Genomic DNA, 15,281 nt, shown 5'->3' on the forward strand with positions numbered 1-15,281 from the left:
TACAACCTTTCCTTTCTTGCACAGTCTTGAAAGTAGTGGCCTAGATGAAAGTGATCTGAAGAAACTGAAAGTTTCTTTGTTTCTTACTTGATCTCTTTGGCTCATGTTTCCCGTTAGTGCGCTGGGAGAGATCCTTGGGTGCTATTGTCAGAGGGAAGAATCAGCCAATGACGCCTGAAGCAGTGAGAGATAAATGGGAGAAGGTCTGTGACTTCGATAACGCCAGCAAACCCAGAAGTATCCAAGGTAAAGGAGGCTTCGGTAGTGTGGATAGTTTGGGCAAGCAAAGCTTAGAAGAGAATGCTTTCTTGTCAGACATTTGCTGAAACTTCAAAAGTCTGCAGAACCAATGAATTCTTTTGTAAAGATGTAACATTAATCATTTACTGTTTCAGTACAGTCAGATCTTTTTAAGGAAATTTTTGTGTTCTTAATTGTAGAATTAGGACAGTTTTATCTTTCTTAAGAGTTTCAAGTGAAGCGTCATCACTGTCATTTCACAGCCAGACTAATGGCAGTGTTTTATTTGATTGCACCTACATACAGGTAGTAGCAGTGTAATAGAGAGATTGTATTTTCAGTCCTGGAGTCTTTGTTTTTTGGTAGACGTTTCCATACAAAAAAGCTCTCTGGTTAAGTCATTTGGTATAACACAACAAAGAAGTTCTTCTACTGCCTGGTGTTCTTGGGTAACATCACTTCTTGGCTGATGACCAAGATGACTGTTTCTTCCAATGCTTTGTTTACTTTCTTTGTTCCTTCCCATTATTTTTTTAGTTTGTTTTTCTTTTTTTTTTAGCCAAAATAACCCTGATCTTTCCTGCTGCCATACTTGCTTCTCTTTCATTTTCCAAGCTTTCTCTTTGTTGTCTTATTTAGATCTCTTTATTTAGATCTCTAGTTGTCAGAGTTCATAAATGAACATACATAGTAATTTTACTGACTGCTTTCCAAGATTTCTTAAGATGATACCTTTAGTTTGTTATTGTGAGTTACATGTGCTTAGTGTCACTGACGGTTGTTTTGTTATTATGCATGTCATTATTTAGGTCAAAGATTAAGTATTTGTCAAATTGGGAAATGCAAGCATTTAAGTGTTTGGGGGAGGAGGGAAAGAGGCATCCTCATGTACGATACCAGCTGAATTTCAAAGATACCTAGATATACAGTAGATATTTCAGCTGTTGGTCCTGAAATCCATTAGGGCATTTTGTTAAAACCTTAGGGATATTATTTTTAGATGCCTAAACCAAAAGCAGACTAGGACACGCTTAGTCCTTTTCCTCAGATCTTGGTAGAGGAATGTAACCAGCCGTACAGTAGGTCTGTATTACCTTACTGACTGTTTTCACTGATCTTTGGCTTACAGGTGTCTGATTTCCAAATGCATGTCAGTTTATAAATGTTCTCTGTCCTGCTATGGAATGGTATTAATAACAACATAATTCCAGCTTTATAGCTTCTAATCTGTTCTCCAACCTGTCGCATGTACTATTTTATTTTTATGGGTTGCTAGCAGAAAAATGTTGTAGGAAAAAAGATGTAGGTGGGAATTTCTTTTTAAAATTGCTTCAGCGTTACATATGGTATTTCACATCTGCGTCTTGATGCTCTTGGGAGAAAAAATTGGACAAGACTGTGAACTTCTGAAGTAAATATGCTTACAATACAACACAGCAGGTTTCTACAGTCAGGAAATTGTAAATATTACATTAGCATGAGTCTCCTATTCAGTGTACATACCTTACCTTCTGTTTTGTTATAAACCTAGACAAAATACAAGCGTTGTCCTTTCAGTGACATCACGCCATAGATACTGCCAGGCTGAATGAAAACTCTTGCGTTAATTTATTGTATGTGAGAATTTTGTATGATGAGGAAAATTCTGAAGAAGTTAGCTGAATAGATTTTTCAGTTCTATATTTAAAGTTTTTTTCTGGTGTCAAAGTCTCCACTTCATTGCTTGAAGGTATTCAACTCTTAAATAAGGGAAACTAATTAGAGTACTTGCATTAAAAATGAAAAGCTACAATACCTAATATCTGCGAGTTAAAACTCTCCCAGAATATTTCATTAATTTAAGTAATTTGATGCTGTGAAGAGCAATCATGTACTAACCTTTATGTATAATTATAAAAAAATACCAACTAGATAAAATATTGCTTGTAATATAGTAGAAAACCCTATAATCAGGATGTTAATCTTGTTTCATAATTTGGGCATACAGATAAGAGCAGTTTGACGTTATTCATTCTAGTTTACAATAAAACTGGGAGTGTCGTCTGTTAGTTGGTTGGGATGATTTAAAGGTAAATTTTCTTCCATGTCTAACAGTCATACATAACTGAATGTTTGTATTTGTTTGTATTTATGTTGCACTTTTTTTTTACTTAGAATTATCTTTTTTGCAAGCATAGGGGGAAGTCGTTCTCTTAAAGATATATAAATGAAATGCATCCTTGCCTAGCAAAGCACTCATTTGATGTTTAGCTAGAGCGTGTTCATAGTTGTGTATTTTAGCCAAGGTCATTCTGCTGGAAATGCTGAACTCTTAAAGACTAAATGGAAGTACTGTCTCATCTTTATGTTTTAGTGGTAGTCTTTTAAGAAATGAAAACATTGAATTCTTTTTTTTTAAAAACAGTTTAAGTAAAAAGATCTGAATTTTTCTTTCCATCTTTTTTGACTATTTTTTTAAGCACTTCTTCAATTTGTAGCTTAACTTGTTCTATTGGCACATAAACTGAATTGAGCTAAAAAGCTCTTGCCTATGTGCCACAATATGCTTTTGTAGGGTTTGTGCAATTTTAATTGATAGGGAGTAGTTAATTGTCTCTTGATTTGGCAGTTGTTAATTCAGTAACTCATTGAAGTTTCTCAGATATCATGATTATGTGCTCAGTAAAGCAATCTTTCTTGGTAGTTACCTTATACCTTTCTAGAGGAGCAGCTGCTGGACAGCCTTTTGCCCAAACTCCTCCCTTTACCCCAAAAGCTATCTGACACAGTGGGTGTAACTGACTATGCCTACCTTTTCACTTTCCTTTTAATGCCTCAGGTGTCTTTGAATGTTCTCTGTAGTTATTCCCTAAGCTTTACAGGCTTAGTCCTTAATGTACTTGGAGAAGTTCTGGCAGTTCCTCTGTACTCTGACAGAGTTTCACGTATAGTCCTTTTAACCAGCAAAAGACATGATTACTTGTGCATTCACCACATGATATCTTTTTAACAACAGAAAATTCTGAGAACAGATGGCTTTTTTTTTTAATTTAAGAAGCTATGTGAGAATTTAGGCCTTAGGCAGTTGGAAGATGTAGTTTTGCTGGCATATATTTTCCTATTCCCTTTACCAGAAGTAAAAGGTAACCATCTACTTAACGCAAAGTGAAAATGTCACTGCCTCTGAGGCAGCAGTGAATCTGCAGTGACTTGTGTTAAGAGTTTTTTCCTAATCTGTATGGTGATGTTATTTTCTTTCTAATGATTAAACTGAAATAATAGTTTTAGCTTACTTTATACCACTTCAGAACAAGCTAGAAATCTTTCAAGAAGATAATCAGGGCATAATCAGAGCCTTAAGTTTAGGACACAGCATCAACTTACAGTGTACATCAGTGAGTCACTGTAACTGGCTCCCTAATGCCCTTAGGCAGAAGCAATTGCAGAATCACGTGACTTGGCGTAAGTAATATTAGAAAAGAATTGCTCAGGCTCTCATTTGCAGCTGCGTCTAGTGAGCTGATGTATTTGTCATGGTAACATGATTCTGTGTTTTGAGGTATTGAGAGGTCCTGGTCTCCTGTGCCTGTGCATAAGCAGAAAAGACAAATTAAATGTGATACAGAAGCTTCTGAATGTGTAGTGTATGTGCAGTAAGTAGGTCACAGTTGCACATTGCACTGCACGTTGCCGTGTTGTCTCCTTGTATTCCCTCTCAAACAAAGCTAGATTCCTTGCCTCCATGTTGCACTACTTGCTGTTCTAGTCTGCTTCTTCCTATTATGCAAAGGGAGAAATCGAATTGTTTACTGAGATAGGTGGAAGACATCCATCCCTGTCTTGCAGATTGTATACTGTATACCGCATTCTGTAGTATGTATTACAGAGGTTAGTATGTTTAGTTGTTTCGTTATCTAGGAGAACAGAATTAATTATGTCTGTCACCCATAGGAGTCAATCTCTCTCTCTCTCTCTGTCTCCCTTTTCTCCTCTGTTGTGAAGGTACGAGCCAGTTTCAGCTAAATCTTGTATTTTAGAGGTCTGTAATCTGCTCTTACGTTCATGTGAATTTTTAATTCCCTTGGAAGCTATCTAGGTACGGAAAACAACTTTGAGTGTTCTCACTTTCTGACTTTTAGCGTATTTCAAAAACTTATCTCTGGTGCAGAGTGAATTAATGTAAAACACATGGAAGGCATGTATGTATGCTTTGTGTATATATAAAGAAAAATTTTGCATAAGAAGAAAACTGTTCCAGCTTTAATTTCAGCTTTCTTCATATGTGTTTATAAAGAATTTAAACACTGGTGCTGTTTCTTCCATAGTTAAGTGGTGTGTTTCACATGCATTGTTCCCTAATTGGAAACTGAGAGGAATACTTTTGGAAAGAGGCAGGCTTTGGCATGACTACTTTCAACCTTTGCTCTTCAGGTTAATCTTTCCCTGCTGTCTGTAATCATTTGCTCTATAATAGCAGACCATGCTGGTTTTAGAGTTCACTGACAGTATAACTACTTGAAAGAAAAACAAACCCAAACCCAGTATTAAAAATAATTATATTAATGAAAAGAGTTCCTACTGGATTTGTTTCTGCCAAAATTATAACCTTTGCGCTATTTCTTGGGCCTTAGAAAAACTTTACTTAGCTTGTTGAGTCAGGTATTAAAAAGTACAAGTTGTCATAGTTAAGTCTACTGCTGAAATGTTAATTTTGGACTTACTTCTGTGTTTACATGACTGAAAACTCATGTACCGCTCTGTGCATCTGTGCACTGTTGAAACCATCCTTATTGGAGTCCAAACCTCACTTATAAGTGATTTTGTAATGTTTCGTCTTTCTTTTTTGGCAATCTCATATCACATTGTTAGGTCATAACAATGTGTTTGATCATAACCTTTGTACTTCTTAATGCAATAATCTAATTTACTCTTTCTTTGAAGGTGTAACCCTGCCTCACATGAAAGATTCATATCTGGTCAACTTATGGAATGTTACTGTAAATCTAGTGCCATAGTATTCGAGTTTCTTATGGAAGGCAGCAGAAGAACAGTGAAGACTGAAATAAATTAATACATTGAGACGTTTCAGTTGCATGCTGCTCTAGCAGTCTGTGGAAGATGAAGGAATTGTGTCAGCACTGGGGTTCTTAACTGGAAAAGTTCTGTAATGTAGTGAGTCAGGGGGGAAAAATTAAATTAACATTTTTCCCATTTCTCTATTTAAAAAAAAAAAAAAAGAAAGCTTTGCTGCCTGTATTTGGTGATATTCTAATAACTTGCTTAAGCTCTTCATGCAACCCAAAGGGGTGGCATCTTAAAAGTAGCTTTGATATTAAAGGATGAAAACCACCTTGAGACGTAAAGTATAACATACACTTTCTGCTGATACCTCTCAAGAAATTTGGGCCTAGAACGATAGATTTGTCTCATGCGATTGATGTCTGTCATGGATATAAAGAAATAAACCCAAGAGTCCTTGAAAGAACTTTCCATCCTTAAAGACAGCTTTTTCTGCATACATGTGCTTTGAGAATCAATGAACAAAAGGATTCAGGTATGATCCAGGTCAAGTGCTGTTGCTGCTCACAAATACAAGTTTAAAAAAAACAGCTTTGGTGAGGTCTTTGATGTTAAGGGTGAACAACACATCTCACATTTTTAAAATGGTAGGAAGGGGCACCCTGGGAATCACAGAATCACAGAATGGTACAAGTTGGAAGGGACCTCTGGAGATCATCTGGTCCAAATCCTCCGCCAAAGCAGGAACTACTTGACCTGTCAGCCTCACCTCTGTGCCTGGGAAGATTGTGGAATAGATCCTCCTAGAAGCTGTGCTGAGGCACATGGTGGACAGAGAGGTGGTTCAAGACAGTCAGCATCGCTTCACCAAGGGCAAGTCTTGGCTGACCAACCTAGTGGCCTTCACTGATGGAGTAACTACAGCAGTGGACAAAAGGAGAGCTGTGGATGTCATCTACCTGGACTCCTGTGAGGCCTTTAACACAGTTCACCACAACATCCTTCTCTCTAAATTGGAGAGATACCAGTTTGATGGGTGGACTGTTCAGTGGATGAGGAGTTGCTTGGGTGGTCGCATCCAGAGGGTAGTGGTCAACAGCTTGAAGTCATTGAAGATGGAGATCAGTGATGAGTGGTATCCCTCAGGGGTCCATACTGGGATCAGTACTGTTTAATATGTTCGTGCATGACGTAAACAGTGGGATTGAGTACACCCTCAGCAGGTTTGGAGATGACAGCAAGCTGAGTAGTGTAATTGATGCGCCTGAGGGACAGGATGACATCCAGAGGGACCTGGACAAGCTAGAGAGGTGGGCCTGTGTGAACCTTGGGGTTCAACAAGGCCAATTGCAAGGTCCTGCACATGGGTCAGGTCAAGCCCTGCTATCAAATAGGCTGTGGCATGAGTGGATTGAGAGCAGCCCTGCTGAGAAGGACTTGGGGATGCTGGTGAATAAAAGGCCTTGCAATGTATGCTAGAAGCCCAGAAAGCCACTTGCATCCTGGGCTGCATCAGAAGAAGCATGGCCAGCAGGTTGAGGGGGGTGATTCTCCCCCTGTGCTCCATTCTGGTGAGACCCCATGTGCAGTTCTGCGTTCAGCTCTGGAGCCCTCAATACAAGAAGGATATGGGCCTGTTGGAGTATGTCCAGAGGAGGGCCACGAAGGTGATCTGGCGTCTGGAGCACCTTCCCTATGAGGACAGGCTGAGAGAGTTGGGGTTGTTCAGTCTGAAGAGAAGGCTCTGGGGACACCTTCTAGCGGCCTTCCAGTACTTACAGGAAGATGAGGACAGGCTTTTTAGTAGTGCCTGTTGCGATAGGAGAAGGGCTAATTGTTTTAAGCTAAAAGAGGGTGGATTTAGACTGTATACAAGGAAGAAAGCTTTCTGATGAGGGTAGTGAAACGCTGGAACAGGTTGCATAGAGAGGTAGATGCCTCACCCCTGGAAACATTCAAGGTCAGGTTGAATGAGGCTTTGAGCAACCTGATCTAGTTGAAGATGTCCCTGCTCATTGCAGAGGAGTTGGACTAGATGGCCTTTAAAGGTCCCTTCCACCCCAAACACTTTATTTTTCAGTGCATGATTTTCAGCACTTTTTATTTGATTCCTTTCAGCACACAAACATTTAGTATTGATTTTAGCTATATTGAGCTTCAGGGAGCAAGCTGTTCTTGATGGCCTGCCTTTGCCATAGTTGAGTTCTGTATTTCGGCCATGCATCATATCACTTGTAATCTTGGTATCGTTCAAGCCTCAGACTTTATTTATTTATGTGACTTGGGAAAGAGGGTAACTGCCAGGAGGTGAGACCTGTTAGTTGTATTGCAAATAATTTTCAAGATAAGAAAAGCAGTACTAAGTTTCAGATGCTTATTTTTGAGACAATTGATACATAATGCTTGTTATCTTCACCTTAAATTTGTGGTTCAGGGAATAAAACAGAGTGTTTACTGACCTATTCCTCTTGGCTTGAGTGGTTGCGTATAGCACCAGTTGTGTTTCAGGCACTTGAACTGGCTGACTGCTGGGTGCAGAACTGATGGAACCAGAGATCACTTATCATCAGCTGTTGTGTAGAGGCCTGTAAAGTGCAGCACTATGCGCACTTTGTAGATGTATATTTATTGTCTTTAAAAGTGAACTGAGAAGTACTGGGCTATATCTCATTTATTGGCAGGTTTGTTTTGTGCCTAACTGGAATGTCTCATTTATGGCTATTTATGAGTGATTTTTTTCAATTCCTTTCTCTAGAATCCATAAGTGTTTTGAATGATGCTCTAAGTCAGATAGAGTCTCAAGGGACTGTTTCTATGAATTCAACAAGCTCTGGATCAGTGGTCTCTTCATCTGTTGACACGGTAAGTACCTCTGTCTACCAGTTGCAGTCAAAGTTGGATGAAAACCTTGAGCAGAGAGACTTGTGTTGCTGATCAGCTTCTACTCTGGCTTGCTGTCTGCAAAAAGAAAGGTGGGTTTTAAACTGTGAAATGAGGAAGCAGGATAAGAAGCATTTTTGATGATGGGAAAACTTAAGGCTAAATAGACTGAATAATGCAGGATGCAAGTGCTTGCAAGTTCTTCAGTCTTGTAAGCCTCTTTAGTTAGGACATTGTTCAGAAAAGTGGCAGGGGACAGTCTTGTTGGGCAATGCGGTTTTTGCTCTGTCTTCTCTATACATAATTTTTCCTCATTTCAATATTATTACAGTTAATTATTTCATTCATGATTTGTTTTAGAAAAATTCTTATGCATGGCTGGGAGCAGAGCTGTATGAAGTTATACTACTTATTCTTGTAGTAAATTGCTTACAGCAAGATATAATGCATTACATTAGGGTTGCTTGTACTGCAACAAATACATTAATATTTTATGGTATATTTATTACTCATACTTTCTGTTTACATGTCACTATAAAGAAAATACTAAAAAGTGAATTTTGTTTGGTATGAGAATTACAGAAAGAATGCAAATGCAATATTAATTATTGTGAAGTTTTATTTTATAATGACTTTTAATTTCCAGGCAAGCATTGTTGGCCGGGAACTGGCTACCAACGTGTATAAATATACTCACTTAGAGCCTATTCTGTATGCCCTTGGTGTTGGAATGTCAACGAAGGATCCAGATCACCTCAAATTTCTCTTTGAAGGAAGTGAAGAGTTCTGCTGTTTACCTAGCTTTGGAGTAATTCCTGCTCAGACTTCGATGTTTGATGGTGTTCCTTCTCTTCCAGGGCTAAATATTGATCTTGCAAAGGTATGGAAGAGTTAAGTATCCAATTTTGTTTGTGCTTTACATAACTATAAGGTGACTTTAATTAGTATGTTTTTAATGTTAATAAGCTCCCTTTATCCTAGAAAAGGAAAATTCAGCATTTCAATTTCCTAAGAAATTATTCATTTACTTCACTTGTATAACCTCTGTCTTCCTAAGATGGTATGAATGGTCAATTTTTTGTTAAATTTTAGTTTGTGTTCACTATGTTTTTATTAAACTACAAGTTTAAAACTTTCTTTGAAAATATTTTCAGTTGGGGATGAAATTGGACAAAGAAAAAACTGGTGGGTTCTTTTTTAATTGTATGTTCTGAACACTCAATAATAACTATATTTTCTTGCAATAGAATATATTGATTGTTGTTATAGTGCTGCCTTTCTTTACCTAGATGCTGCATGGTGAACAATATCTGGAATTGTATAAACCGTTACCAACCTCAGGTCAGTCCTTTTGCGTTGCTGATTTGCTTTTCACTGTTACAACAGTTCTTGTAACCATATTATACATGGAAATAGGGAAGCTCTGTTTCCCAGTGGATTTTTTGCATACTCGTTTTACAGGGGTGGGGGAGAACGGCAACCTATTGCGTTATTGAAGGAATTCTGAAACTCTTACGTTCTTGGGTTTTCTGTAGTATACTTAGTAAACTCATGCCTAATCTTTGATGTAATAAGGATATACACTACATGCTGGTGTATTACTCATATAATTTGAGTAGCAGAACTTTTAATTCTTTCTGTAAGATTGTATCATAGCACTTTTGGGATATTTACATAAAAATTCTTCAACATCTGTGTGCCTATAAGAGGATAAGATTTAAATTATGTACGTAAAGCAGGAATGGACATCTCAATGAGGAGACTAAAAACCAATTTGTTTTCTGCCTGTCAGAATTCTCAAGATATTAGTTACTGTGCAATAGCAAGCTGTGCAAAACACAGATGGCTTTGTTTTCCCAGATTACAAAAGTTGAGAGGGGCTCATTAGTCTCATTCAGGATATGCATGAATGTGTCTGGGTTTCTTCATTAGTAGGTTCTAAAAATTAACTTTTCCAGAGTGTAGAGAGACGAAAAAAAGTATCTTGCAAGCCACAGATAAGTGGCGTAATATCTTGTTGAAACAAAAAGGAGATGTGTGAGAGTTATATTAACTTCAAAGAAGTCTGATAATTAATAATAGATTGCCAGGACATCATAAAGCTTTTTATTTTTCCCATTCCATAGGCTGATTATGTAAACATATGGTTACATATCTCTCTAGAGACAAACTTCGTAAACCCATGTAAACCTGAACTGAGCTTCTCTCTGTAGAACTGTAGTTGTCTCAGCCCTCTTGAAATTTGTAGACAATCCTTAAGTGATTGGAGCTGTCTTTGAAGTTAGCAACGTGTTTGAGTCTGAAACATGATTTTTGTTTAGCTCTGAATACATAAGCTCTAGCAAGATTCTATTAAGCACTCCCCAAAAAAAAAAAAATCCTCACACCTGCAAACCAAGCTTTACAGATTCCCAGACGCTTTTGTTATAATAATGATGATTGTTATTACTATGATTATTATTACCATTATTGTAATTGTTAGTAAGGAAGTGTAAAAGTGATCTGTGGACTTCATTGCTGAAGCAAAACCTTACAACATGTACGTGTTGTTGTTTTCTTACAGGGCAATTAACTTCAGTTTCAACTGTTGCTGATATTCTTGACAAAGGATCAGGAGCAGTGTTGCTTATAGATGGTAAGAAGGTTTATAACTTTTGGACGGGTTGCAGTACAATTTTACGTGCTCAGTTTTTAACTAGCTGTACCAGTAACTGCTAGCTTATCAAATTTCAATGAGAGCTGAGAAATGAGCTAATTAGCAGTAGTTGTGTCAACATATAGTGAAATTGTTCTTGGGCAGTTAACATACCGAAGTAAGAACACTCTCTTTGGAAAAAGATTTCAGAGAAGCTTTGATTTTTTTTCCTATGTAGGTGTAGTGGTGCACTGTGCAAACTGAAGGAAGTTCTTTAAAAATAACACTTAGTCCTATCTGAAGGTAGCCATTTTAGATTCTGCCACCCTTCAACAAGGGGGGGGTGTGTGCGCATGTGTGAGTGTGTTTTGTGGGGTGGTTTTGCGAAGGTTAGTCATATGTGTATGTTGTGTAGACTCATCTGCAAAACAGCCGTCTTTAAGAGCATGTACTGTGTTCTTTTTTTATGTCAACTTTGTTTTCTAAACAAAAGAAAGCCAAACCCCATTTCCTTCCTCTTGTATCCATGTTAAAGGATCAGAATGTCTCCAGAAATTGATAAGTTTTCGTTTTCAGAATTTTAATGTCTTTAGGTGGGGTTATACCAAGGTCCATTGGGAAATTAGACTGCAAGAGTAGGTTAGCAGGAAGTGAATCTCTAAACACTCTTGAACTTTTATTTCTTGAGTGTACAGATAAAATTATAAAAAGGCTTCTACTGTCCCTTTGTTCTTCCTAGCTGTTTTTGCTTCCATGCTGGGGGTAACGTTAAGCCTGTCTGTTTCTACAATATGCAAAAGTTCTTTTTTGAACAGAGTCTTAGTGTTTTTGAAATTTCTTCCAGAACTGGACATGAACATTACTAACAAAACTGTAAATTTCAGTCTAAAGTGTAAGGGAGTGGAATAGGCATGAACTGGAAATGGGAAGCTGAATCTTGATTTAGTGTAAGTTTAACTTCTTCAAAAGAAGGGACAGGTGGCCTTAAAACTAAAGCTTGCTCTGGAGCTCTTTTTATACAAGGTACTAGTACTTTTTGTATTAGTTGGTGATACGCATTACACGCTAGGGATTCTTAATAGCTTCTAATACATCATATTTTATGGCACAGTTCTATCATATTTAAAAAAATTGCTAATACATTGTGAGATGCTGTAATAAATACTAATTTCAGCACTCTGTTGTCAAATATGGTTAGCACCTTGAATATTATCAGCATTTTTACAGCTTTTTTTGGTAATGTTAATGCTTTCATATAGATAAAATTAATGATAATGTTATTTGAAACAGATCATTAGTCTTCACTAGTCAGGAAATGACTTGCAACAGTGCAACATGAAAGTGTGACCATTGTCCCTTCAGTTGTTACAATGAGCTTTGTCCTGTTTGAAGCAGAACTTTTATCTTGTAACAACACATGCTAGCTATATGAAAAAGGAGATCAAAGACAATATAAGACTTTCCTCTTTGCTGTCTTTCAGTGAATACCTATTGTGGAAAGGACCTAGTGTGTTATAATCAGTTCTCTTTATTTTTCGTTGGAGCTGGAGGATTTGGTGGAAAACGAACATCAGAAAAGGCCAAGGTAAATTCATGCATATTCATACTAAAAAAAACCCCAAAAAACCCACATAAAAACTTCTGCCAGCAATGCAAGAAAAATATTTGCTATATCAACTAGGAAGTATAAACTAGCATTTGAGCAGTGTGGCGGTATAAACTCAATTGGAATTTAAATACTTCTGTTCATTGAAAAGCCTGAGTGAAAAGTGACTGTTCAGGGCCTGGGAAACCAGTGGTTTTGTTTTGGCAGTTAGGGAGAAGAGTTGCTAAATCTGCAACTGATGAGATATTCCTACATTCAAATATTTGCAGTTGCAGATATGGAATATCCTAATGGAAAACAGAATAGGAGAGTCTCTGGAAAATGTTTAGCATCTAAATTCTGTGGACTTGGAATTAGAAAATTATGTCTGAAGTTAAAATAAAATTGAAATTCATATAAAAAGCATGTTGACGGGGACGGAATGCTCCTCTAGAGGATCATATTAGATCTTTTAGAAGAGGATCTTTTGAAGTCGACAGTGTAGCAGGCTGTAATCTGACACAATTTGACTCAATTAATTCCACAGAAGTAGTAGAATCTGCTACATGTTGTAGTTCGGGCTGTGCTAAATTCCTTAAAATCCTTCTTCTGTAGGTTGGATGGAAAATGCTATCAGTTCAAGTGTCCAATTTGGCAAGAGTCTTACTGACTCTTGGTTTTATGAAACCCAGTTGTAAGCTTTGCAAACAAAAGAAACTTCACGTGTTTTGATTTTATGTATTTAGTTGATCCCAATCACACTTTACATAAATGAACAGATGAGGAAAGTTACTGATTTCTTGTTAAAAGCTGTCTTGGGAAAGGTTTTTTTTTTTTCCTTAATCTCCTTTTGATCTGAAAAATTTTTTAGAGACCCCTTAGATTAGAACAAGAACAGAGAAGTGGCTTTTGTTGGTAAGTTGGTTTTCTCAAGTAGATATGGGGAGCTTTACTTCTCTTACGTGTAGCTTTAAGAGTGGATTTTTTTGACTACTCTTGTTTGAGCATGGGCAGCAAGGAGAGTTACAGAGAAGTTGAGATTTTTAGATACTTTGTCTAGGGGCCTACTACTGAGCTGTTGTGCCAACTAGACCCGTAACAGTTCTGATTTAAACATGTCTCAGCTCCACAGTCGTCATCATCATGTTTCGGTTTCTGCCTCTGTGCTTAAATCCCCAATTGGGAATATGTGATCTGTGTGTCGTCAGTTTAGCATAACAGTGTGTTCTGCTCCACCTCAGAGACTGCCTTTTCTTCTGCGTAAGGTGCAGGGGGCTATTAATATCTAAAAATAAATCAATACTTAGTGATAATTTTGTGTGTATGTCTACAGAGAGTGTTCATCTTTAGTTTAGTAACTTGTTTTTCATGTATTAAATTTGTGCTAATAAGTACAATCATATGTTGATATTGCAAGATGTTGCTCTAGGAAAAATACTAGCTTAGTAAAAGCCAAGAAGTACTCAAATGTGTGGTGTTAGATTTGAACATGCAATTTCTAGAAGAGATCTCTAGGTGTAGCTCTTAATAAATATATGTGTCTGCGTAAAGGAGGTTTGGAAAGCATAAAGAGGAAAAGAGAGAAGTAGCGTTATAGTTTCTTACTTCCAGTGGAGTGGAACTCCTGCAATTTGCACTTCAGGCAACTGCAACTTCTTCACTCTATTTAGTGAAGTACGGGAATGCTATATAACTGATTTTACATCTTGAAATAAAGATAATACCTGTTGCAGGCAGCAGTCCTTGTAATAGAAGAAAACAAAATGTAATCTAGTTAAGACAAGACAGGGATAGCAAATTCAACAGAGGTCTCTTGCCTCTGCATGCAAGAGGCCAGTTTCAAATGATAGATTTTCCTGCTTTGTCTCTGCAAACTTTCCCAATTAAAAAACTTTTCATGTCCCTCTGTGCCAAAAAGAAATCCCAAGCTCATCAGGCATATTTTATAATGTGTCTTTTTGTCACTTTGCACATTTATTGTATTTGCAAACTAAGGAGAACAAATTTCCAAGTTGAGGTCTATGATGAGCAACATACTGTGTAAGTCATGTTTCTCCTCTTGGGGTTTTCTTGCCCTACAAGCAGAGGGGTTTCCTTAATTATTCATGTGTTGGCTAGTTTTAACATCTTAATAACTCGGAAGGTCAGGTTGAATTTCTGTAAACCAACTGGAAATAGCCATTCTTGTTTTGAAAGCCTGTTGAGGTAGTGTTCTTGTTATCAAGCTGATTAGTGTGTAGGACCGTTGTGGTTCTCTGACGTGACAAAAGCAGGAGTGATGTTACCAAGTCTTCCACCCAAGAGGTGGCTTTGTTCTGCTGTTAATAAACAGGGAAGAGCCTTTGCTGTTGTTAGATGTGAGACTACACAGCACTCATTTCCTTTTGATTTCTCTTTTCTTTGGTAAAGAGCTTACACAAACAAAGATTAAGCAGAATTACTACATGTGAGAGTCAAGTTACTTCCTTTCATTTTAGAGCTTATGCCAGTTTCTCATTGTTTGGGGTTTGGTTTGGGTTTTTTTTGTTTGTATTGAAAACCCAAGAAGGAGAGGGGAAAAAAGATTTCAGCTACTTTAATAGTTTTGAATTGGTTATGGTGTTCTTTGTGTTTGTCATAATCTCTGTCAGTCTGTTGATAAAATTTATATCCGAAGCTGTAGCTTGTACAAGGAACAGCTTTTTTACGATAATGCAGGGCTTAATATGCGGTATGTAATTGCAAAAAACAAAAGAAAAACTTGCAAAACAAAAAGAGCTGGAAGGTCTTGAAGGCCAAAAGTGGAGTAGTCTGTGAGTGAGGTAGTAAATAATTTTATACTCGATTGCACTTCCTAAAGTATTATTTTAAAAGCTTCATTTTCATTTCTGTGTTCAAAAACACTAATGTTCTGTGAGACAATTTTTTTTTTCTTGGTGAATAATTCTTGCTGAGCTTTTTTTG

At 37.3% G+C, this 15,281-nt stretch overlaps 1 protein-coding gene across 2 annotated transcripts in view; it reads left to right on the plus strand.

Moving 5' to 3' along the window:
• Nucleotides 1-15,281, plus strand: part of HSD17B4 (hydroxysteroid 17-beta dehydrogenase 4) — a 63,144-nt gene that overhangs the window by 17,246 nt on the left and 30,617 nt on the right. For both annotated transcript variants that reach the window (XM_086478932.1, XM_086478931.1), the window contains exons 11-16: nucleotides 118-246; nucleotides 7,994-8,100; nucleotides 8,765-8,998; nucleotides 9,408-9,459; nucleotides 10,682-10,753; nucleotides 12,235-12,338. In XM_086478932.1, the coding sequence (XP_086335058.1) occupies nucleotides 118-246; nucleotides 7,994-8,100; nucleotides 8,765-8,998; nucleotides 9,408-9,459; nucleotides 10,682-10,753; nucleotides 12,235-12,338 (698 nt within the window). The remainder of the gene's footprint in view (nucleotides 1-117; nucleotides 247-7,993; nucleotides 8,101-8,764; nucleotides 8,999-9,407; nucleotides 9,460-10,681; nucleotides 10,754-12,234; nucleotides 12,339-15,281) is intronic.

Source organism: Leptosomus discolor, chromosome Z (assembly GCF_034619465.1).
Source record: "Leptosomus discolor isolate bLepDis1 chromosome Z, bLepDis1.hap2, whole genome shotgun sequence".
Lineage (NCBI taxonomy): Eukaryota > Metazoa > Chordata > Aves > Leptosomiformes > Leptosomidae > Leptosomus > Leptosomus discolor.